Source organism: Thermobia domestica, chromosome 7 (assembly GCF_964235325.1).
Source record: "Thermobia domestica chromosome 7, izTheDome1.hap1.1, whole genome shotgun sequence".
NCBI lineage: Eukaryota > Metazoa > Arthropoda > Insecta > Zygentoma > Lepismatidae > Thermobia > Thermobia domestica.
Genome location: NC_137460.1, coordinates 55,863,102 through 55,889,063, shown reverse-complemented (window position 1 = coordinate 55,889,063; position 25,962 = coordinate 55,863,102). Strand labels below are relative to the sequence as shown.

Here is a 25,962-nt window from a genome sequence, read left to right as displayed (position 1 = left end):
TTTAAATTTTAAAATTCACTATAGGAAAACAAATGTGGTACTTGAGTACGCAGAAGCGAATATAGAGGCTTTTCGAGATGTGGGTGTGGATTGAATTGAATTGAATTTCAGTTTAGCGTCCCTTTCAGCAGCGAGGCTATATGAGACGTGGACCTACTGATTAACGTGGAATCCGAACCACATGAGCTCCCGCCGGGAATCGAACCCGGGTCTCCCGCGCCAAAGGCGCGTATGCTAACCGCTTAGCCAGGGAGGAGCTCGAAATGTGGGTGTGGAGAATTAGCTTGGTCGAACGGGAAACTAATCGGAGAAATAGTAGGGGAGAAAATGTTAGATTTATTTGAAAAGAGGAAGAAAGCTGGTTGGGATATTGGCTGAGAGGGAACATGCTAGAAGAACAAAGGAGAAAACGAAAGAGTACAGTTGATGGACGATAAACTGAAAATTCTTACGTGATTATGTTAGCTTAAGATTGTGTACGGAAGCTTCTCAGTTGCAACTAGTGACCTGTCAATTGAGATTAAACATTCTTGGGACATTGAATACATGAACTTTGCTGATATCGTCGGCAGACTGACGGAACTGATCTATAAATCTTCGCATCCTTATGCATAGGATAATAGTATGGAAGTCAATTTACTAATAATTACATTAAAACTAAGTTTTAGACTATTTGTTCAGACAATAGTTGAAATTTCAATTCAAATTCATGATAAACTATACCGTGGTTTTCAGCCTAGGGATTTCGGGGACTTACAGGGCAGGAGTCGAACAGAGTACACGAGGATCGCAAAGCGAGGTGAAAGAACCTTTAATTAGGACCTAGAAGCGGAAGAAAATAATTCGATAGACTATTCCCATACTTTGTCAAATAGGATAACAGAAAACAAAATTAAAAGTCATGTCCCACGGTTATGCCGGTTAGGCTAAAAGGGGACTGTGATATAAGAAACGAAATTGTGGAATGAAGGAAGTGGGAGGAAACTGAAAACAAAACCCATGCACACAGTGTTTGTCCTTAAAGCTCACTTGGCACAAGCTGGGATCGAACGGATCCCACGCACCAGATGTGAACGTTCTAGCACTGAGCCACTGCGGCCCCTTGATTACAGAAAATATTCAACAAAAAGAAAGCTGCAATAAACAAGAAGCTTATTACAAACAATATTACTTGGAGGGGGGTGGTCGCTCGCAAGTGATAAAAGTAGGGTCGTGATACGAAAAAGGTTGAGAAACATCTATTTGGTTAAGTTTAGGCACTCAAAATTAACGAAATTCAAACAGGATGATACTTTTGAGCTCTGGCTTCAAAGAGTATTTCCTGTAAATAAACAAGTCTTGAACAGGCTTTCCGTAAATCAACCAGTTAAGTCTTGAACATACTTCCCGTAAATAAGTCTTGAACACACTGAAACTGTTATCAGTGAGTTATGGGGTGAATTGAATGAATCTGGGAATTTCAGAATTCCCCTTCAAAAATATCAATTTTTCACGTACGCAGTACTTATTCAGTTCAGACTCCAAATATTTTATTTCGAGTCCTAAAGTCTGAAATCCTAAATTGTATAGCAGAAATTTGCTGTTACGACTGAAATATTTTGTAGGAAAAAAAATTAGAGGGATACTAAATTGTTACAAGGACAAACCTTTCTTATTTCTTCACCTCACTATGATTAAGTTATCGGTTATAATGCCAATGTTAAATTCAAGTGATTTCATTTAAAATTGATTTTTAATTGTTGTAATGAAAAGTAAAGACAAGATGCCGATAGAGAGATTACTTGTTATCGGCCAACTTCCATTCATCAATCATGAAAGTAGTTACCCATATTTCCCTTACTTAACACTATGTAAAAAAAAAAAAGTGTGATCGATCTTCTATTATTCTTATCTGATAAGACAGTACCGGTACTTAAAAGCAACGTGATGACAGGCATTCCACGTATCGAAAGAGTATTGAGGACCACTTTAGGAGAGAAGTAGTAGTTGAAATAATAATAAAAATAAAAATAATAATAAAAATAAAAATAATAATAAAAATAAAAATAATAATAAAAATAAAAATAATAATAAAAATAAAAATAATAATAAAAATAAAAATAATAATAAAAATAAAAATAATAATAAAAATAAAAATAATAATAAAAATAAAAATAATAATAAAAATAAAAATAAAAATAATAAAAATAAAAATAATAATAAAAATAAAAATAATAATAAAAATAAAAATAATAATAAAAATAAAAATAATAATAAAAATAAAAATAATAATAAAAATAAAAATAATAATAAAAATAAAAATAATAAAATAAAAATAATAATAAAAATAAAAATAATAATAAAAATAAAAATAATAATAAAAATAAAAATAAAAATAAAAATAATAATAAAAATAAAAATAATAATAAAAATAAAAATAAAAATAATAATAAAAATAAAAATAAAAATAATAATAAAAATAAAAATAAAAATAATAATAAAAATAATAATAAAAATAAAAATAATAATAAAAATAAAAATAATAATAAAAATAAAAATAAAAATAAAAATAATAATAATAATAATAATAATAAAAATAAAAATAAAAATAATAATAAAAATAAAAATAATAATAAAAATAATAATAATAATAATAATAATAATAATAATAATAATAATAATAATAATAATAATAATAATAATAATAATAATGAATATATTATGTTATATTGCGTAACAAATTTGGTATGTTATCCTGTAATTTCTTCTGTAACGTTCACATTCTGTATCATTCTTATCTTACTGAAACCCTGGTATAACAAACTAGACCAGAGCGACCAATCCTCCAAAGTATGCTTGTTCAAATTGTAACATAGTACTAGTAGTATTGGTAACAGCAGGTAGTTGTAGCGGTAGTAGTAGTAGTAGTAGTAGTAGTAGTAGTAGTAACAACCCGTAGTCACTATTTTCTGTGTGCCTGATTTATGGGGAAAGCTAAATCAATGTGAAAATTCAATACAAACTATGTTTCAAATAGTTATCTAGTATAGCATCCTAAAGGGTTAAGTACATCGAAGGGCAATCACTAGATAGAGTAGGACTCAACTATGGGAAAAGGTACTAAAAGCAGATAAGTGGGAAATAAGAAATTCAGGTATGTCACCTGGAAGAGATTCCAGATTCATTTGTATGCAGAGTATGAATTATTACCATATATGCACAACTTAGTGATAGAACGCGGCTCTCGTGCAAGGTTTCAGGGTTCGATTCCAAAGTGAGTGAACTACAGGGTTAGAGATTTTTGGGGTACTTTCGTTTCCTTCAGCATCCTCTTTCCACCCGCTTTCCTCGTAACAATTCACTTTTTTTTTTTTTTTTTTTTTTTTTAAATCACATGTCTTAGTTTACAGGACAATGATGGAACGCTGAACTCCAGATTTCATTAACTTATGTTGTCCGCTACATTCATTCATTCCTGTAGTAATGCAACCCCACAAAAGGTACAGTCCGCAGCAAACCTGCAACATGAGCATATAAGTTTGTTGTGAAACGACGAAGTCATATGCTCCAAAATAGGTGTGCCGGGGAAGACTCCGAGGTTTCTCTGGCGTGATTCTTGCCACTTAGACATTATGTTGATTCCCTGAGATATTAGGCGTAGTTTCACAAACTTACATGCTCATGTTGCAGTTTTTTTTTTCGGACTGTACATTATGCCAAAAATTCCTCGCAATCTTGAGTGTTCGAGATAAACATCCTGCCAAAATTTCATTACTTGTTGGGCTGTCGTTCTATACATTAATCAGATCAAGATTTGTTACGAAATGTCTGAAAAACCACTACTCCCTTTGAAAAATCTCTTGCGCCTTCTTTGCAAGCATACTTAAATCCATTTTGGAGCCGGGTTAGTTTCAAGTGTTTGACAATATGCTGCTACTTTAGTTGTGACCTGTAGTTAAAAAAAAGTTGTAAATTTAATTCTCACTTTCGGCAGCATGTTATGTCAGAAATGAAGAGATTCCGCAAACATTTCTATGGACATTTTTTCTAGTTCCTACGCGTAGTCACACCTCCCAGCGTTCTTTAAAACACCCTACACATTTCATACACAAATTTAGGCGGATGAAGATAAAAAATCCGCAAAGCTCCGTCTTGTGCAATTTTTACATTTATATATACACAAAACTTATCACACCATTAATTCGTTGTGTATTAATTAAATGAACTATTGTTTAGCAACTAAGAGCACGTGATCTAATTTGGTTTATCTCTCAAACTTCAGATTAGAGTATCAGCAGCTTAAAAATGCGTTAAAATTTCTTGATTGATGGGAGATTAACAGTTGAAAATGACAAGTCGCTGAACTTAATTTACTGTAAGCATCTCCCTACAACACTGTTCTCCCTTAGAATCCGTTGGATCGTAGGTTGAAACTGGTCGCTGAAAGGTATTTTCGATCCTCAGAACCAAAGAGTCATGACCCCAGTTCCCACTAGTAAAATATCAGTTTCGCCACTGACTGTACGCCTTTATTCATTAAAGACAGTATACTTGTTACCTCCTTAAGAGTCTTCATCCCGGCGAAATTAAAATACCGCTAATTTTACATAATTATGTGATATCTTCAAATAGATAAAAGATAATTGAAATATGGAACAAGAGCGCCCTAGACAATATTATTTTGCGTGAGGTACCGTTATCACAAGTCACCTAGTGGCTTTCCGTTTTCAGCTGTTTAGAAACGCGAAAATAAATGCCGATTTTCAAAATGGCTCGAAATCGAAAGCAGATAAGTGAGTCGTGATAACTGTTTCTTATGTAAAATAATATTGTCTAGGGCGCTCTTGTTCCACATTTCGATTATCTTTTATCTATTTGAAGATATCACATAATTACTGTAAAATTAGTTTTATTTTAATTTCGCCGGGATGAAGACTTAACTGCAGATAGCACTAATATCTAAGACTGAGAAATTCCATATTCGACATTGCACATAGCATGCAACGTTAAGAATTTCACATTGTAGCCCTACTTCCTGCTTGTTCTGCTGTTGAACAGCACACCGCGCAAACACTCCAGGAATAATAAAATTCCAATGCCAAGGTCACACTCAGAAAATAAAAATTCTCTCCTACCTCAACTATTGTTTACTCTGGATAAAAGTGCATAGTGCACTTTAATCAGTGTTCTGAAGAGGAGAACCGCATTCATAATTTGAAGGGTGCGAAATTTGGTTAATTCGTTTTTATCCATTTAAAAGTGCACTGACTGTCAAGACCAGAAGAAACTTATTGCTCGGCAGAAGAACTTAATTCGCTTTGAGACAAAGTCAAGTTACGTATGATCTACGAACCTCATTCAAATCTTAAATGTTGACAATGATGACCACAGGTTCAAGTCTAACCTTATAATGGGTCTGTGGCGTGACCAAGAGGAGTTTCCAGGCTTTAGCCTCCACTTCCGGTTGATATAGGGAATCAAAGTCTCTTGGGACGCTTAACTGATTCCGAAAGACTTTCTCAATCTGTTGTTGCAGCTTTTGTTCTATGGAGATTAATATTTAAACCGGAAGTAGTAAATTTCTACCACTTCCGACCTTTGTAGAGAAATACACTAAAAAATTTCATAGCTACATTTACAAAAAATGGTGGCAATCTTTTTGCCAAGTCTATGTAAATTAATTTACACCTATAAATAAAATTAATATGAAATGGTGTAAAATTACATTTTTATCAATAAAAATAACATTTTATAAATTTACTGTAAATTTGTAGAAATAACCAGCAAATTTTGTAATTTAAGGAAATTATATCAATTTACATGATGTAGAGTAATTTATTTTACATTGATGTTTGGCAATTTAATTACATTTTTTTTTTCCAGTGTGGGACTTGAGAATAGCTTGTTATCTATTAGTTTTTGTTTTATGGTGATCAACCGGAAACAATTTGTCATTTCAGGCTTAAATAGATGCTTAATGGAGAGTGAACTTATTCTTGGAACCCTGAATAGATTCCAAAAACCTCGATCACCAAGTTTAGTTCTATGGAATCAATATTGAAACCGGAAGTACCGGAAGAGTTTCAGTTTTAGTAGAGTTGCAGATGTAGACAATCCATTCCAAAACAATTTGTCGCGGATTATTAGTTTGTTTTATGAAACTGGAAACAATTTCTACCACTTCCGGCTTGAATAGAGGCTTAACGAAGATTGAGCCTATTTTTAAACTGTTGAATAGGTTGCAAAAACATGAGTCGTTACCTTTCACCGCTTTTGGTCTCATATTTGTCGGCAGACGGACGGATGGACATAGCCATTGTATAAGACTTCTGATACTTATGAGAGCACAGTGGGAGATTAAGTTTAACGTCCCACGATTATGCCCGTTAAGCTAAGGGAGACTGATGATTAAGGCAAACGAGTTATGGAAAAAATGATGGAATGAGAATGTGGAGGAAACGGGAGTATCAGAAAATCCACAGACACTATGTTGCCCATTACTAACTTGGCAGGGTATCGAACCAGGGACCCCAAGCACCAGAGGTAAACGCCCTACCACTGAGCCACCGCGTCCACAGTTGGAAAGTAAGTATTTTACAGGTAACGCAATTTATGTTAGACCACCTTAAGAGCCAAAATCTGGAAGATTTTGAAATAAAAAAAGTATCAGTCACCATTTCAATAGTTAATATATTAGAATTATATTAAACAGTTTCTTAAATAGAAAGATTTGAATTGTGGAAAACATTATGTAATGAATTAGTTTTCAACATACAAGGCAACATGACGTCATCAAAACAGCGAAAGTTCAAGTGCTACTTTGTGGGTTTCTCCTAATATATGTGGTGGACGATTGTAGTTATTGTTCTCAAGCCAGTGCATTATGTTTTAAACGTAACAAGCATATATAGTAGTACCACTGCCCAGAGCGGGTTCTTGAGAAGTCAAGTTTTGTGTCACTGCAGTTAAATTACGATCTAATATTTTTATATAATGGAATCTGGAATAAAAGAGTCATTACTAGACTCGAAAAGCTTGCAGGATTCTCATCTAAATCTTTAGCCCACGTTTTATAAGGATATAGAGTTAAACACGTGAAGATTAAACATTTTTTTATAGGAGTAGAGAACTTGCTTGAAATTAACTTTCCACAGCCAACAACTTGCTTCGATCACCAACCAATAAACCTATTCTAACCGTAACTAAAATTTGCCTGAGGAATTTTAACTTTAAAGGACTACTTGTAACCATGTCTTATCAGGATAATTAACAACAACATGCAGAGGCTGTATATCAGTATCCTAACCTTCTAATTATTCTAATAATTATATTCATGAACATTTCATGCTTTGACATGTAATTTTCTGTATTTCGATATTTTGTGGTCGCCATATGCACCCTCTTATTTTATTCTTTCCCAGTAAATTTTAATTCCTTCCGAAAGCACCCCTCATTTCAGATTTTACTTGGGGAGGTGGGAGCAAAACCCTCTAAGTAGATTTTCATTGGTGTATTATCCTATTAAAATTTACATAAATTTCAAACTAAGGGGGAAATCACTCCTCTGGAGCCTCAAATAACCCCCTATCCAGAAGCCTATAGTAAGTTAAATTTTTGAGAGACGTACTAACACCTGTAACGGAAATAACAGCCCTAAATTCGAACCTAACAAATGTGTTGCGATGTCGTAGGCACTCCAATGTAAGAGACGAGATTCGGAAGAATCTGAAGTGGACGTATCAGATTTGGAGTTTTTAACAAGGCTCAGGACAGTGCAGTTTCCGGATTTAGTTACCTACAACGCTCAGATTATTGTATATTTTATATCCTCGTGTATTGCAATTTATAAACTTGGTCACACACGTCATTATGTATTCCCATTTTCTTCCCACTACTACTTTAGAATAGGCAACAAGGTACATGCCCACTTTTCCACGTCCGTTATGTATTATTCCAGTTTCGGTATTCGCCATTTTATGCTCCAAAGCACAAACCAGGCGTTATATCAATTTTCTCCATAGGCATATATATATATATATATATATATATATATATATATATATATATATATATATATATATATATATATATATATATATATATATATATATATATATATATATACACACCATACACAGATTTACTGATAATTACTACTTTGCAAGTTAAGCTTAGAAGCTTTAACTCAAAACCACAATTTTTCACTTGTCTTGTTATTGCAGAGGGCCCTACAATTGTATCTTCACCATGGCAGTTTTTACCATTTACATATACATCGTGGGGAAAAAAGATTCACATTTTCCATAAATGCCAGCCCGTTGATTCAAAGTTTATTTATAAAATAATAAATTGTGTTTCGCCAACTGAACACATTGGCTTCATCAGACACTAAAAACAAGAGTTTTATTTGCTTCTCGAACATTTTTCCAATTCATTGAGTCTGCTGAAAATAGCACTCGGCCATAGGATCCTCATTAAGATCAAAGCCATTTTAATATTGCTCGATTTTGTTTCATTGGCAGTGAGCATATTCTTTGTACGTATAGCACGAAAAAAGTTAATTCCGTAACTATATTATCACTACAGGACATTATCAGTGAAAAAAAAAAAAAGAAAGCTGTTAAACTACTAACCTAATCCAATATACTATTAGTTATAACAAGGGGAGAGAAAAAATGCAGGTTACAGCCAGACAAACCAACACTAGTTATCACAAATGCACTCTATATATAAGTGAATTTTGATTTTCGTTATAGTATCTAAGCACTAGCAATTCTACAGTTTTTTAAAAGGTCTTTCCGACTCTCTCCCTTCTCCACGTATTGAAAAATGTTATCAGACCTAACCGTATTATACTGACTTAGGTCAAAGCTTGGATACAATCTAAAACTTAAAGGTTTTTAAGTGTTCTTGAATTTAATAGCCTGGAAAGTTGACTGTTTCGTTTTTTAAATCTAAAAATTGTCAAGGATGCCCTATTCCGACGTACCTCTGCAGTTAAGTATTGAAGGACGGAATCAGATAAAGTGTCATTAAGATTACGGTTGCCCCATTCTACTTCTGGATATGGACAAATTTATCTGGAAAAACAGGCTGACAGTAATATCTGTCAACAGAGCTATGGATAGAAAGGACATATGACCACCCGTGCGACACACGTCCATTAGGAGAGAAACAACTGTAAATTATCTTTTTAAAAGTTGGGAACTGGTTAGAACATTAAAGAAACTTAGTTGTTCCAGGCCACCATGTGAGCCTGAAGTTCTTCCATTTCGTCCAATTATTCTACCAATTCTTAATCATTTTCATCAATCATCCAGATCCTTTAACCTAATCATCTGTATCCATAGGACGTTAAACTAGAAATATTTATTAAGGGTGTTGGATAATTGTTATGTAAAAGTTCGAAGATTAATGAATAACCCTACTGCTACGGAATTCAAATTTGTGGTAACTTATTTGCAACACTGTAAAAGAAATAAGTGCTTGAATAAATTATGTAAGAAAGGACTTTTGGTCAGATGTCCCGAAGTGTTACATCAGTGAACAAAAATAGGTAGGATGCCTATTACCAGGAGCGGAGCCCAGGCTCCGCCCCCTCCCCCAAAAAAAACCTCTAATATTGAAATATAGCAATCAACTTATAGGCTTCAGACCCATGCTAATCTTTTACACCCACTCGCTACGCTCGTGGTATCACTAGAGTTAAGTCTTCTTCCACCGGAGTCTTCACGATACTTATTTTTTGAGGAAGTGAGCTATTTTGAGCCTCTATTACAGACACCGCTGTGGTGACAATTCCTCTGAAATATTTGTCATTACTTAGAGCAAATCTAAGAGGTTTTCCAAATTATCTTTTCTCTATTAGTGCTTTTACAGGGACTGTTGACCATTTAGCTTTCATTTCGCATTTGTGTGTTACACTTCAGTATATGAGCATTTAACTGTTAATAATGAATGTAATTAAATTTATTATTGTGAACTTAAAGCACATTAAAATATTACAGCATAGTTCTCGGTGTTTCGATAAGCTTATGATGCTGTGAAAGGCAGCATAGAAAATTTATGCGCTGGAATTATTCCTAACATAGGGCCCCCTTGAAATAGTTTGCTCCAGGGCCCCAAAAGCCCTGCCTATTACCACTGCTTAATGGTCACTGCCCTAGGTGTGTTCAAAATATACCTGAACTTATGTGTCCAGTGAATATACGGGCAGAAGCTACAGGTGGTGATCAGAAAAATGGAAACACCTGTAGTTGGCAACACGTCAGATGTATGGGTTGGCAGTGGTGTCGTGGCGCCCGCAGCGCCGGACCGCTGGTGGTGGTGTGTTAGGTCGGTCTCCATACTACGTCAGGCGCAGTGGAACAGCAGTGTCCAGTGGCTGCAGCAGACGGAGGTAGTGTAAAATGGGAGACCTCGCAGATTTTCAAAGAGGGCAAATTGTTGGTGCGCGGTTATATGGAGTGAGTGTGATGGCAGTGGCTACTGTGTTAGGTATGTCGCGTGGGACAGTGTCGAAGGTGATGACGGTCTACACAACACACGGGAAAACCACATCGGGAAAGCGGAACAGTGGGCGGAAGAAAATGAGTCACAGGCCACGCCGGGTATTAAAGCGCATTGTCACGCAGAACCGTCGTGCCACTGCGGAGCAAGTGACGGAGGAACTCAATCAGCACCTCCCCCATCCTGTTTCGACAATCACAGTCCGCCGCGAATTACATGACGAACTTACGGGGTCGTGTTGCACGGGCCAAACCGCTCATCAGGGACCATAACGCTTTCGCACGCCGCAAATGGTGCCGCGACCATGCAACTTGGACCGTTGAGGACTGGAAACGTGTGATATGGTCTGATGAGTCATCCTTCACCCCATCCCCAACCACGGGCCGCGTTTGTGTGCAGAGAACGCCCAAAGAAGCTTATGACCTGCAGTGTCTCCGCCCAACTGTGAAACATGGCGGCGGCTTGGTGATGCTGTGGGCCGCCATATCATGGTTTTCATTGGGTCCTGTGGTCACTTAGCGGACGAATCACTGCCAACGATTATGTCGCAATTTTAGGAGACTACTTGCTTCCTATGGTCCGGATGTTCCCGGACAATGACGCCATCTTTCAGGATGATAATGCACCCATTCAGGCGTTGTTTCAGCGTGGTTTGAGGAACATCGGGATGAAGTTCAACCCCTCCCCTGGCCCGCCCAATCCTCAGATCTCAACATAATTGAACATCTGTGGTCCGTCTTGGAAACACGACTTCGGCGACGATTTCCACCTCCATCCTCTCACAGAACTGGCCGATGCCCTGCACGAGGAATGGTGTAAAATTCCACTTGCTACCATTCACGACCTCTATGCCTCCATCCCACGTCGCATCAAGGCTGTTCTGAAGGCGAAAAGTGGCCCGACACCATATTAATCTGGTAAGTTGCAATTTCGTTCAGGTGTTTCCATTTTTCTGATCATCTGTAGTTGTAAATGCATAAATTGTAAGAATCTAAAGGATCCTTGCCCTGTTTAAAAGTTATTTCTGTGCCCATATACTCACTGAACACATCAGAGGCTCAGAAACATTTTGAACTCTTAAGGCTGTTACTATTCTAGATTTTTTCACTGATAGAACATTTTAGGATATATACTTGTTTTCTTTGCTCACAAAGTTTCCGCTGTATGAGGATCAATATTGCAAAAGAGTGGTAAAATTCCTACCGCTTCCAGTTTTAGTAGACAAACTCAGATGGAATCTATTTTTGTGAGAATGAATTTAGAAAACAGCTTCTCGCTACAGATTACCATTTTGTTGTATAAAGAATGTTGAAACTGAAAATGATAGATTTCTACCATTTTCGGTTTGAATAAAAAAAATGAAATTAAGTTTTACGTCCAACGATTATGCCGGCTAGGCTAAAGGAGACTGATGATAAATAGATGAAATGGTGTAATGAAGAAAGTGGGAGGAAACCGGAGAACTCCGAGAAAACCCACGCACACTGTCCACCACAAAGTTCATTTGGCACCAGCTGGGATCGAACCAGGGACCCCGTTCTGGTTTGAATAGACCTAAGATGGAACCATAGAAAATATTTCTCGCCATCTCTTACACTTTTTGATCTGATCTGTCCAGAGGACGGACGACAGTGGTGCCTCCATAACACATTCGATACTGATGCCTAGTATAGTTTGGACGTCGAAAAGACTATATAAAACTGTCAAGACCTCATTTTTACACTTCAAGTGAGCATAAGGGGTCACAACAGAGTTACTTTATTTTTCTAGAGTGGCGGGGAGCGGAAAAAAGTTCAAGTATTTAAACAAGTTCCAAACTACTACTTTAAAGAGAAAAGTAAATATGAGTAGTTTTGCATTGTAGATCCACTTCTTTCAGTTTCAATAGAGCGATAAAGGCAGAAATCGAACCGAATCTTAGGACACTGAACGCTTAAATAAAATAATTCATGTCATTTTGTATAATTTTCTTCTATTACCCCTCAGCAGAAGCTAAATTTGTTTCGTAAGACTTTCCACACTTACGCATAGCATAGAGGTCAAACATTTATATACGAACAAGAAGTGTTACGTGTACACCACGTGAAGGAGTTTGGTAGAGTGGCTTGCTCAATATTGAAACCGGAAGTGGTAGTATTACCATTCCTGGTTTTAGTAGAGAGATCAGAGTTTAGATTGAATACACATTCAATCCCAACTGCATATTGTGTATACTTTTGGGACGCCTGATTACAGAAAACAGCTTGATATCAATTAGTTCTTGCTCCGAAAAATCCGGAAATTGACATACGAGGGGGACCCAAAAGAAACTGGATTGAAAGAGCGCTGCCGTTCTTAGGCGTAGTAGAGAGTTCTTCTGATAGATGGGTCTAGTAGAGAGCTTCCCAGATCAGTTGGCCAAGCGGCGTCTGCGTAGGAGGTTAATGTTTGACCGTATTGTTTTTCTCAACTGTTCTCGTTTGCCGCCTGCGAAATCGTTATGGCAGATTCAAAGGAACAAGGAGTGTGTTTGCTTCCTACTTGGAAAATCTGAAAAATTTACCAAATGCTTCAACAGGCTTTCAAGAAGGATACTATGAACCGCACACAATATTTTGAGTGGTTTGGGCGCTTTAAGTGTGGTGAGATGAGTGTTGAAGATCATGCTCGTTCTGGGTGCTCATCATTTCGAAACTACGAAAACATCGAACAAATCTACCCCAAAATCAGCGAGGATCGAAGTTTCATGATCAATGATATTTCAAAACTGACAGGAGTGAGTTGGAGCTCGTGCCAGCGTGAGGTTTTGCAAATGAGACATGTTGCCGCTAAGTTTGTTTCTCGCCTGGTCACACAGGATCAAATCATTTGTCTGAATTTGAGCCAGGACTTGAAAAATCAGATTGAAAGGTGATCCAAACTTTTTGACCAACATGACATTTTCCGAGAATTAAAATCTAAAAGGAAAACGTTTTGATGGTGTAGAGGCTGTAAAAAGAACTTTGCAGAGCGCATTGGATGATATAAAAGTTCCAGAGGTGCTTCAAACAGTGGGAAAGAAGATGGAAAAAACTAATCGCATTTAATGGAGAGTACTTTGAAGGAGACAAAGAATTTTGTAAAAAATGTAATTATTTTTTTAGAACGAAAGTCCGGTTTCTTTTGGGTCCTCCCTCGTATCTCCATCAACGAACTGTAATTTTTGACTTCTACATCTTGGCCAAAATTGCGATCCATCAAATAGTTCTTGAGACTGTTTCCCAAACCGACAGCGCCAATACAGTAAAACTATCGGTAAACTATTTGTTAATAGTAAGATTTAATCAGTTCTTAAAACTGGGATAGCAGTATTGAAATTCAGAATTATTCAGACATATGTTTTACAACTTTTGCTAGAATTCCTTTCGGTGTATTAGTTATGAACATCGGGGAACCCAGATAATGGATTGCGAACACGGAGGAAATCATGCCAGTTTTCTCGCTCTGAAAGGATTCTTGAAAAAATGGCCTTACACCCAATCCAGACCAGAAGACCATTTTGGTTTCAGAGCCATTATATTATGTACCTATCTCGCCGAAGTGGAGCGTAAAAACATGGTACCGATACTTGTATTGAACTTGTAAATGTTTGAATGCGATATATCATTAGGAATGTGTGTGTTATGTAAACCTGTGTAATAGTTATTGAAGGTGTTTACAATTTGGTCTGGGTTTGTGACCCCCCATTAACATGTAATTCAGTAATTTCATTTTTCGCTTTGGTGTTATGTTTTAACTATGTTTACTACCTTCCACATAGCTGAGGGTTTGTTTTCACTATTGTCTACTTATTGTCTTTTCCGGTCCAAAATAATACCCGTTCAATACTACATACACGTAATGGCTCGCAACATTGGACTCCCCATCCCAACAAAAATTTCTGGGTGCGCGCCTGCCCAGGACCATATGTACAGCGGGGGACACTTCTAAATGGTACAGCCATATGGAGATTTACGGCTAAGGTGTACCATTTAGAAGTGTCCCCCGCTGTACCAAAGGTAGTGTGGATATTCAATCAACGAGAGTAGCATGGAATTGACAAGCTTTACAAAAGGAGCATAAAGTAAAAATATTGCAGAAAGCAGTTTTTTTTTTTTGACTAAACTTCTCTAAACTCCCACGACATAATATACTTGTTTGATTGTTTCTATTAATAGAATAGTGTGAATGTGTGTGTTTCTATAAAATACGGACTATGTAGTAGTGTAGCACTATTGCCGCTGGAGGGGTTGACGAATGTTTCTAAATTGATTTTGACTATTTACTTTAAATACTTCAAGATTTTTAAATTCTAAAATTTCGTGATAGACCTTAAGGGTACGCGACATACCGGTTGGGAACCATTGTTATTCCTGACTACCTATTACTAGCTTATCTTCAATTCTTCATTAAATGAATGCCTCCAACATACTGCTTGAGGAAACATTTACAGTAAATCTTCATTCAAAATGGAAAATCATTTTCATTACAAACATAGTGATCAAAAATGGAGGGATAATGAAAAAGAATTACCTGGGGAGGGCAGGGGTGTTCAATTCTAATAAACTTGGAAAGTTCATTAAAACTCTCTCCCATATTAATTGTGTGTTTCGGAATACTTGAAGTAATAAAGAGCTCCTTCTGAAGATTAAGTCAACAAAAAGAGGCTATTTACGTTATCTATCTCGCTCATTATGTTTGAACAAGATAAAGCACTGCACAATTGTTGAAAGCTTCCTACTGTTTGTAGGTGAGTAAGCTAGTAACCTTGTTACGCGTTAAGAAGCTTCTGCAAACACGCTAAACATTCTTTTTCCCTCCGTATAAACACGGAACGGACAAAGTTGTCTGCTTTTATTAATGGCCTTGAGATTGTAAACAATATTCTTAATTGATAATCTCAACTGACTTACACCATAATGCACATCTACAAATTATGCCATGCTTGCGCCTTGATTTAAACAATTTTTTTTTTCTTTTTAAATTACATAAACGTAGAATGTGCTGCAAAGGTGTTTATTCTGGTGGAAATTTATTGCGCCGCTCCCAAGATAGTTTGTGAACTTTCCATACATCATTGCTATGTTTTACGTCACTTTTGCACTAATCTAATGGCGATTTGAAACTCAAAATTGGATTAATTCAGTGTTTCTCAACCTTTTTTGACTGACTACAGACTTTACTGAAGCGTCCAGATCATCGCGACACACTAGTTTGATATTTTTATTATAAATAATAATAATAATAATAATAATAATAATAGTGAAACATCAGTTTTTCATAATGACTATATAACAGTATTATTGCTACCGCTGGAGAGGTTGATTGGTAGTGTCGATTTTAATTACTAAATTCATGATTTTTAATTACAAAATTTCCTTACAGCTTAGGCGCTACGTGACAGGATGTCGTGAGATATCGGTTGAGAACCACTGGATTAATTACATATCTACGTATCAAATATCTACGTACATGGAATGCCTTCACCTTTAAGTTTTACACCGGAAGTTTCATATATATTACACTGCCACCACGCATCATACATACCTAGCAGTTAATTTTATCTGTATTATAGCAGGCCATTATTTGTTTCTGCAACTTCGGATTCGGGAGTTATTTACGCTTATCATACCTACATAAACTTTAGTAGCACTCCCGTTAGTGTAGTGGACTAACCTAGCTAAAACGCTAGCTAGTCAACATACAGGCAAAGAATTGCGTCAAGTATATAAATTATACATTAAACCGCTATTACTGGTTATTCGTCTGCCTTGTAGTCAATACAATATCCAAAATAAATATAACTTTCATTAAGTGAAAACTTTTCAACAGAAATGAGTTAACGGTACTGTCAAATGCTCTTAAAAACAGGATTTACACAATATGTGGTGAACACTATAAAAATTGCAATTTCGTCAAGCACGCAGAATGATACAAAAGTACGCCGTATGCTTACATTTATTCAGAGATTGCAAGTATGCATACTGGATCCCTCTGATTTCATGACCTTTCTAGTTTTGCTTAAACCTTGCCGCCATGTGAAGTGGAAGGCTTATTAAAATATAGAAGCACCAGGCACCATCGTTCACTTCTAAACAATGTTGATTCTAAGGCTAAAGGTGAATGACCTTTTGTTTAAAACAAATTATGAAAGCAAGCATTAAGTGTTAAAAGAGGGAATCTCCAATATTATTACCGTGAGAATATGCATAGTGTTTTGCGTGCGTGGAAAGCACGTGCCGGACCGGTTCGCCTAAACTAGCCCGGGTTGGTAGAGCACGCCTGCGCGCAGTGGGACCCGTCTGAACTCGTTACCTAAATCAAGCTGCCGTTACTTTGTCTCAACACTGGTTGACCCATATAGCTCTTATAGCCTCAGGAATCACATCTCGAAAATTGTACATACAACCGCCGGCTATATGCTGTAGCTGTACTGTAGTATGTGTTAGCTAGCCGCTATGTTCCACTTTTTTCCCCTCTTTTTTTTCTGTCTCAATAAAACACGCATAAGACAAACCATTCACTCACAAAGGTAAATGAACCACGTCTGGTTTCTTATTTTGAAATAACGATATTTTATTTCTTGTTATGTTGTGCGAAAATAAACTAGATAATTTGTATTCTGGAGAAAACTGCACAAACAGATGACTGGTTGTTTGGGTTGTTAAATGGACAAGCGGTAATGGCACATTAGCAGTAGCAACTAACTAAAGTTTCAGTGAAGATTTATCTCACGTCTTTTTAGATCGGTACATGAGATTTTTTTTTTACATTTATTGTGCCTTGTTCTTGAAGAAAAAAAAATCACAGAACAATTCAGACATATAATGTTAATAGTTTCCATTGGTAGTGAGCGTAAAAAAAGCTTTCAAAATAATTTTCCTACGACCGGACAGTGGAATGTTTTTCACAAAAAGGTATTAGTCTTAATTCTAGTATACTTTGCAACTGAACCAAAGTTACAAATCGAACAAAATTTAAAATTAACAGCACTAGTATTAATAAATGACCATTCGTTACATTATTTAAGGACTTACAGAAACCTTTATGCCTCAAAACTAATCCTTTAGGTCAACCACTTTATATTAGATTCTCTTGCGTTAGACAATTATACATGGAATATTCGTATCATATCCGAACAATTAACATGGGACTATGCAAACATCTGGGTCAATATCTAAAGCCCTATTCAACAAAAACTGGATTGAGGCTACATAATGCCATCTGGCGCTACGTCCATGAAGGTACCCAGTCATGACAGTTCGATGATCTGTAATTTATACATTACCATCCATCGCATGTCAGGAAGACTTTACTATTAAAATATGATTGACTCGAAGTCTGGTTAACGTCGTAAACTGTGCTACTGCTCAGTCACTCTGAACCTCATTTAACGACTCACACCTTGACCATTCTGCCAAACTGACAAATCCTAGTGCGATCATGCTACTATACTGGAACAAACTCCGAACTTCATTTATTATATATTTCAAGACAAAATTACAAACTGCGGATTAATGGATTTTAAAGAGATTATATAGGTTGTTAATTTCTCATTTACCTATTATTTCAAAGTATTTTTAATGTATATCACATCCCACAAATTCCACATACCGAGAGCCCTTCGCGGCTATATAAGTAGCATATCTGGGTTCTAGTTCTTGCGGAAGCCTGGGTGAGTTGAGTTCCATGTTGAACTGTAGGTTCTACTCTCGGTCCTGAACGGAACAATCAACATACCGACGCAGACGATCCACCCCATTTAGAAACTAATAAGAGCGTACACTAAACAAACTTCAGTCATTACGTGTTGACACTCCCACCTTCCTAGAGCCCTACCTCAAAACCATAAATAGAACCCAGGTAAAAATAGTTATTCTCTTTCCTCCGAGGCTTCGTTGCTGCTCTATCTTATCACGGTATCTGCGGGATCCTTACTGCAGTCGATGTCTGAGTAGCTCCGTAGTTCTGCAGTGGGGACTTGCTCCCACTTGCAGTCGGTGTAAGCAACTCTGTAGTTAAATTAATGAGCAGCTGAATACTTTGGCGCATTCTTTTAAAGTTATTTTCTAGGCTATTTAAGTTTTTCCTGACTAATGAGCATAAACTTGCTTTTTGATATGCTAAGTAGTTTGACGAAAGATCAAGTCCGTACGAGAGTGTTGTAATTTCTACCTTACAGGTTAAGACTGACTCACGACATTACGTTTATTCTAGTTTTGGAACTATGCTTACCATAATTATAAAACTGCCCAAAACACTTACTAGTCCCATACTATTATTGTCTGTTTTAGTTTCGGAAATACATCATTGCCTTCATCAGGTATATTATGCTGTCTATAACGATGACATTGTCGAACACAAAATAGGAATAATTAATGTCTAATAAGTAATGCAGTAAGTAGGTATTTTGGTCAGATTTTAATCACGATCTGGAATATAGAGTATGATAATTTGAACACACTAAACAGATTTCGAACCGTGACTGCCTATTCTTGTACTCCAAAGCATAGTGGTAGAAATAGTTATTTGTAATCATACTGATAAGAACACAGGGTCCGACGCTGAACTAGTTTGGCATAAATACCTCAGTGCGCGTAATAGGTAAAACATGTAGCTACCAACGCGGTGGCCAGGTTGGAATTCCGACGGAAACTATTTCCTACTCAATCCTAGTTCCAAAGCAACTAAGGAGTTCATCCAACTCTCTAAAATGGGAACTTGTAAAACCTGAGAGTTAAGATTGGTGAAGCATGATGATAATCCCACAACCGTGTACGCACCTACGTGAAGAAAGTGTAGCCTCACTTCCACATGGCCTTGCAAGGAAGGTTGGGGTTTACCTCTTAAATCCACTTTAGGACCTCCATGAAACCACTTATTTGTATTTGCCAAAACAATTTTTGCCGAATTATATTGTGGTTTATGTCTAGCGCTTCTTAATTATATCCAAGAGACATATGTGATACACAAATACTCAAGTGTAAATTTATGCGCATAATTATTTGGGAAGGGGGCACCAAAGTATTCAGTCGGCTAAAAAATCAGCTAAAAAATAAATCACAAGAGGTTTAAAAGCGATTAAAGGGAGATTCTGGTTACTAGCTAATATTCCAATTGACTAAAGCAAGTCTATTTCAGTCTAACAAAAATAGACGCTGATGGGTCTTCTTTTTAACTAAGCACAAACTTCATTAATGAAATGAAATCTTAGTTTAACGTCCCACAATTATGCCCTAAAGGCTAAAGGAGACTTATGATTAAGGCAAGTGAATAATGGAAGAATTGGTGGAATGAAATGTGGGAGTACCTCGAAGAAACATGACACGATGATGTCCACTACAAACTTACTTGGCCTTGAATCGAACCAACGACCCCACACACTAGAGGTAAGCGCTCTGCCACTGAGCCACCGTGGCACCTTTCAATCATAATAATAATAATAATAATAATAATAATAATAATAATAATAACGAGGAAGAAAACCTGTCTTGGGTTTAGTACTATATAATAAGCATACTAAACTTTGAAGTCTCTTGTTAGCTTGGAAATCTACTTTAAATGTCAACTCTTTACAATTTCAAACTACAAGATATTCAGAAAACTTAAAGATTAAATCTGTTAAACAAAAAGGATAAACTGCGTACAATGTGTTTAACACTACTATTCTGTCCTAACGCAATGGAGACGAGCTTGCAGCTGAGTGTGGCATCCTCACCGTGAATCGAACAAAGGACCGAGAATGGTATCTCAATAGAAACTAACAATCAGAGCAGCAACCCTTATAGCCAGCACAGTAAACAGCACCTATTTCTAGGAGTTTACTAGAAATTTCCTTTACACATACCAAAATTTAAAGCAGTAAGAAGAAAGGACCTTATAGGATAGTTCCCTTGCTATGCATTGGCCACAGCCCACAGTGAGTTCCTAGATCGAAATCACTTCTTTACAAAGTTCAATCGACCATGGTCATTCTCTAAGGTTAAGGGAGATAGTAATGAAATCATAGGCGGCGCCATAGAGGGTGCAGTTGCACCCACGTTAACTTAGAAAGAATTATTATAGCAAACCTGAAAAATCTATTTTGTATTTTGGATATATTTTAGTGACTTCGTAAGTCCCTCATAAGTTACTTGCTATCATACCGTGTTTTTCTATTATTTTTTTCGAGTAAAACTTATTATTTTTGAGATCTTAAGGCTCAATAGTGTAGAGCGTTCTGGCAACAATGTTAGGATGTGTTGTGCCATCCTAACCTGCACCCACATTACTAAAATCCTGGCGCCGCCTATGATGAAAATGAAACTGCTGAATTGAAGTAGAACACCAAAAATAAACTGTCTACCAAAGGACCATTTAATGAGAGCTGGGATTGAACCAGAGACCGCACGCACCACAAGTGAGCTGTCTACCATTAAGCTGAGCTCACTTGTGGCTACGCAGTAGCGTACGGGCCTTTGGCGTAGAAGTCCCGGGTTCGGTTCCCGGAGAGAGTTCATGCAGTTCGTATCCCATACTAAGCTGTAGATTCACGTCTGATATAGCCTAGCTTTGTCGTCGGAAGGAACAAGTCGAAATCAAATCCGAACACATCTATCCCTGAGAAACGCTTCTATATAAACGCTTACTATGATAGAGTTATCGGGCACTCAAATTTGTACATTATGAAAAAATTGAACAGAATGCCTAACTTTGAAATACTGTACTTAGATGAATCTTATGTAATTGTTGGGGGCATGTTTATCTCTGCTATGTGGGGCCCCTGGTTTGATCCCCGGCCAAGTGTGGCGAACATCGTGTCAATCGGTTTTGTCGGGTACTTCATCTCCCACATTCTCATTCCACCAAATTTGTTATTTTGTTTAATCGTCCCCCTTAGCCTAACTGGCATAATCGTGGAACAAACTGAAAGTTTTGTTTAGGGCTACTTGCAAAAATATGAAGGAAGCTAAAGAATAACCCCAATTCAAATAAACCAAGTAAATCACGGATATGGAAGATAGTAGGCGCTCACATGTAGCATAAAGGTCCGCGGTTCGATCCCACAGTACGCAAAACTGATGGAGATCGGAATAATCACGCAATTTATCCTAACAGGGAAGAAATGTTAAGTTTACATTATTATTATTATTATTATTATTATTATTATTATTATTATTATTATTATTATTATTATTGAATTTTCTGTTAAAATAGCTAGCAAAAGGAAAGGAGAGCAGTGGACAATTTCAGGATCACGGTCAGGCACGTAGCTTCCCACCGAACTTTGTGGTTTGAGATCCAAGATTACTACCTAATTCAAGTAAACTCTCCACGGGCTTGGTATGCCATCAAAACAAGCAGCCTGTACTTCTGCAGGGAATCAAACTCAGAAATACTCGCGCTAATCTTTCGAAAAAGAAATAAGCGTCAATGAACATTTTGTAAACAACCGTAATGAATATTTAATAAAATGTGTTAATTATTAAGAATGTGTGTTAATATTTTATTTAAAGCACTCTACGAAAGCTCAAACTAGGCCTTCAATCATCCAACCTACAAGTTCTTCAGTTTTAACAATTTTACTTATTGAAAGTAATTTGACAGTTCTCTAATTTTACAAATTACGAAATAAAAATATTACTTAGATCAGTTGTGCTTAATGAATCCAAAGTAAATTTTGAAATATTAATTTCATATTCTTAGGGAAAAAAATGAAGGATCCGACAATTGAACCAAATGACACAAAAGTTCTCTATCAAATCATTTGCTAGTTTCAATAAAATCCTGTATTTTATTACGAAAAGGGAAGCTAGATTAGGAAACTTCATTAGTATATCACCACAGTCAATATTTACAACTATTCAGGACCTTAGATAGTATTGAGAATTTAATACAACCAAGAGCCTATTTTCTATTAACTTACAGAGCACGATATAAGGGAAAGAGCTGGTGAAAAACCGGCCACATCTTAAATTATCGTAATCATAGCTACGGCTCAAACTCTTGATTTAAAAAAGGTCGGCACTAGACTTTGAAAGAACGAAAGAGAACATTAGCGGTGAGAAGCGAGGTTCGGAATATTTTAAGCCCCATTTATTCAAACCTAGACATTGGCTATTTCCTAAACTTAATTTAGCGAACTTCGCTCTCGCATACACTCTTATGAAAATACTCAGAAGAACACAAAATACGATGTTTTAGCCCTCCGCAGCTTGTCTGGTAACTAGCGCGTGTGTCTGGTGCACGTGGCGCCGAGTTCGATTGCCGGTGAGAGTACAAATTTCATTTCATATTGCCGGTGAATTTGATTTCACACTTCACAATCTCCGTTAGCTTAAGGGCATAACAGTCTGCGTTAAAAAAAAAAAAAAAAAAAAAAAAAAGTCTCAAACTCTAAAACTAACACCCAAGCGGCATTTGGAAAGCAAAATAAAATTTAATTCAAATTCATTTAATAATGAATCACATCTACGTGAATTTGACCATTTGAATTTAAAACTTTTAAAACGAGCGAGCATTACTGTAACTTCGTTAACACTACCAGTTCTACGTAAAATGTCAGATTTGCAACTGGGGCAACTACATAATAGTTTTGCCTTTACGTGGGCACCAATGAATTACTTCTGACAAGAAGGAACTTCAATGCATCCTAGCTACATTCTGGAGCCCTTACCTATAGTCAAACCCAAGACCACTAATAATCAAGATAAATGTTGAGCATAAGACGCATTGGCTTCGCAGTACTACTTTCTTCCGAATTTTATTTCACGGTCACAAGAATAATTCTGTATATGTATTTGGTCTAGGAATTAATTCGTGCGATTGGTACGCACACATTGAAGCTGTAGTACAAACACAAAATACATAAATACCTTAAGAAAAATAGTGTCCATCGCTCGCCACCACTTTCGCCCATCTGTCAGGCAATGTACGGATTCCGTGGCGAAAGAAGTCCTCATCCTTGGAAGCGATCCACTCAGAGACCCATGTTTCGATATCTTCTGAAGAAGTAAAACCGCTGTCCAATCAAATCGTTGTTCATGCAATCGAACAAGTAGTAGTCCGAAGGAGCAACGTCTGGTGAATACGGCGGGTGGGGTAAAACTTCCCATCCGACATTTTCTAAATAGGTTTTGACCGGTTTTGCGACATGTGAGCGAGCGTTATCATGTTGAACAATAAGTTTATCATGTCTGTTCTCCCATTCTGGTCGTGTTCTGGCCAGAGCTTGCTTCAAACGCATTAACTGTCGTCGATAACGTTCTCCATTCATAGTTTCACCCGGTTGCAGCAGCTCATAGTACACCACACCTTTCATATCCCACCATATGCACAGCATAACCTTTGCACAGTGAATATCTCGTTTTGGTTGTGATGGACCTGGTTCACCTGGTTTCACCCAGGCCTTTTTTCGTTTAGGGTTCTCGTAATGGATCCACTTCTCATCACCCGTAATAATTCGATGCAGAAACCCCTTTCTGCTCTGTCGTTGAAGCAGCAATTCGCAAATGGTTTTTCGTCTTTCAACGTCTCTGTCTTTCAATTCATGTGGAACCCAATGTGACATCTTTTGAATCATTCCCATGGCTTTCAAGCGTTTGGAGACTGTTGTTTGATCAACGCCTAATGCTGCTGCAAGTTGTTCCTGCGTTTGACACGAATCCTGCTCGAGCAATGCTGTCAATTCTTCGTCTTGAAATTTTTTTGGCTGTCCAGCTCACTCTTGGTCTGCCAAGCCGAAATCACCACTTCTAAACCGTGCAAATCACTTCTGACACGTTCGCTCAGCTAGAGCATGGTCACCATACACTTCCACCAAAATACGATGACTGTCAGTCGCACTTTTCTGCATGTTAAAGTAATGCAGCAGGACACCCCGCAAAAACACTTTATCAGGCACAAATTGCGCCATGTTCACTTAACTACAAACTGGTGTTGTTGACGCTTTAATCCACTACCCTATACTACGAACGATACGCGATGACAGGGGTTTGCAACACATGAGTGGATACACGGAACTGTGGGACGCTCCGTTCGTTGCGCCATCTCTTGTCCACCCGCACGAATTAATTCCTAGACCAAATATTATATTAACACACTTAAGAATTTTTAATCCATACAACATCCACATTTACCAAAAATAAAATGAATATCCCATTCGACTTCATCTAATTCGTCAGTTATATTAACAGGCCTATTTTAAATTTCATTTCTCCACAGTCATCAAATATTTTGAAATTTAATATTTATTTTCGCAAACGTTACTACGTTCTAACAACATTGTAAATTGTAATTCATTAGAGATTTTGATTGGTTCGATTTGACTTGGGAAGTCATAGTTTCAAATCCTCCAGTATATTGAAAGAAATATATATACATTAATTTAAATATATCGTACATACCTGTGCAATTGTCGCTACTGCCAATCCAAATGTAAGGGCAATATGAAGTTCTGATGGGGTTCCCAAACAACTGCCACATCCTATTAGCACTAGAAAAAATGTACCAAGAAATTCGGCTGTTAATGAACGCCAAATTTTCTTATTGTCCGTAATATCAGCGAAACCAATAAGACTTTTTGCACTTGTGGCTTTCACCATGTTTACTAAATATATATATATATATATATTAATAAAAAATATATATATAGCCTTATTATTAATAATTCAAGAGCTTCCGTCCTCCACCGATAAGTCACTACTTGCACACTGGTTTTCGTACCAAACACGCTGTCTTAATTCAACCCCGCAAGATATGGAACTATGAAACCAGTGCACCGCATCATATGCCTTTTAACTTAACACGACGAGATTGTGTTTTTGGTTAACGCCGCGCGCGTTGTTTCCCCCGTTACACAATCGCGTTTAGCCAATCAGAGCTCGTGAATCCCTATATATCCAGTCGACACTCGCGATCGTTTTCACGAAGCAGTCACTCACTATACTGTGGCGCTGTTTTTGTTTTTTTTCTTTTTCCACTAGGCTACTACTGTACGATATCCTTATTTATATTAACCTGCCGGGCGATAAGGAAACTGTGATCTGATGCATTGCGATTTTCGTGAATTGATTTCATTATGACATCAAACTGCATTGGAGAAAACTTTTACGAAAAAAAAAAAAAAAAAGCACGAGAGTGAAGATTCTTCAAGGTTCAATTGTTGTTTAACCTGTTTATGCATAGGCCTACATTTACGTGCGCACTTCTTTTCCCGTATAGATTTCATAGAAAGATCGTGAGAGGAAGTAATATAAATATTAATTTTGGTGAATTGGAATGATTCAGAAAACTTTTAAAGTAAATTTCAAGGCAGAATAAGCTTGAAATTCCATACACTAATTCAGTGGTTCTCAACCTTTTTTAACTGACGACACAGTTTTTTAACATACGACATCATGGGCATCGCAACACCCTTGTTTGATGTTTTATAATAATAATAATAATAATAATAATAATAATAATAATAATAATAATAATAATAATAATATCTGTTAT

At 36.7% G+C, this 25,962-nt stretch overlaps 1 protein-coding gene across 1 annotated transcript in view; it reads right to left on the bottom strand.

The window, feature by feature from the left end:
• The window catches only part of Drip (aquaporin homolog protein drip), a 111,919-nt gene extending 86,579 nt beyond the window's left edge, over window positions 1-25,340 (bottom strand). The window contains exon 1 of the mRNA XM_081764707.1: window positions 24,870-25,340. Within this exon, the coding sequence (XP_081620833.1) occupies window positions 24,870-25,067 (198 nt within the window). The 5' untranslated portion in view covers window positions 25,068-25,340. The remainder of the gene's footprint in view (window positions 1-24,869) is intronic.
• Between the last annotated feature and the right edge of the window lie 622 nt (window positions 25,341-25,962).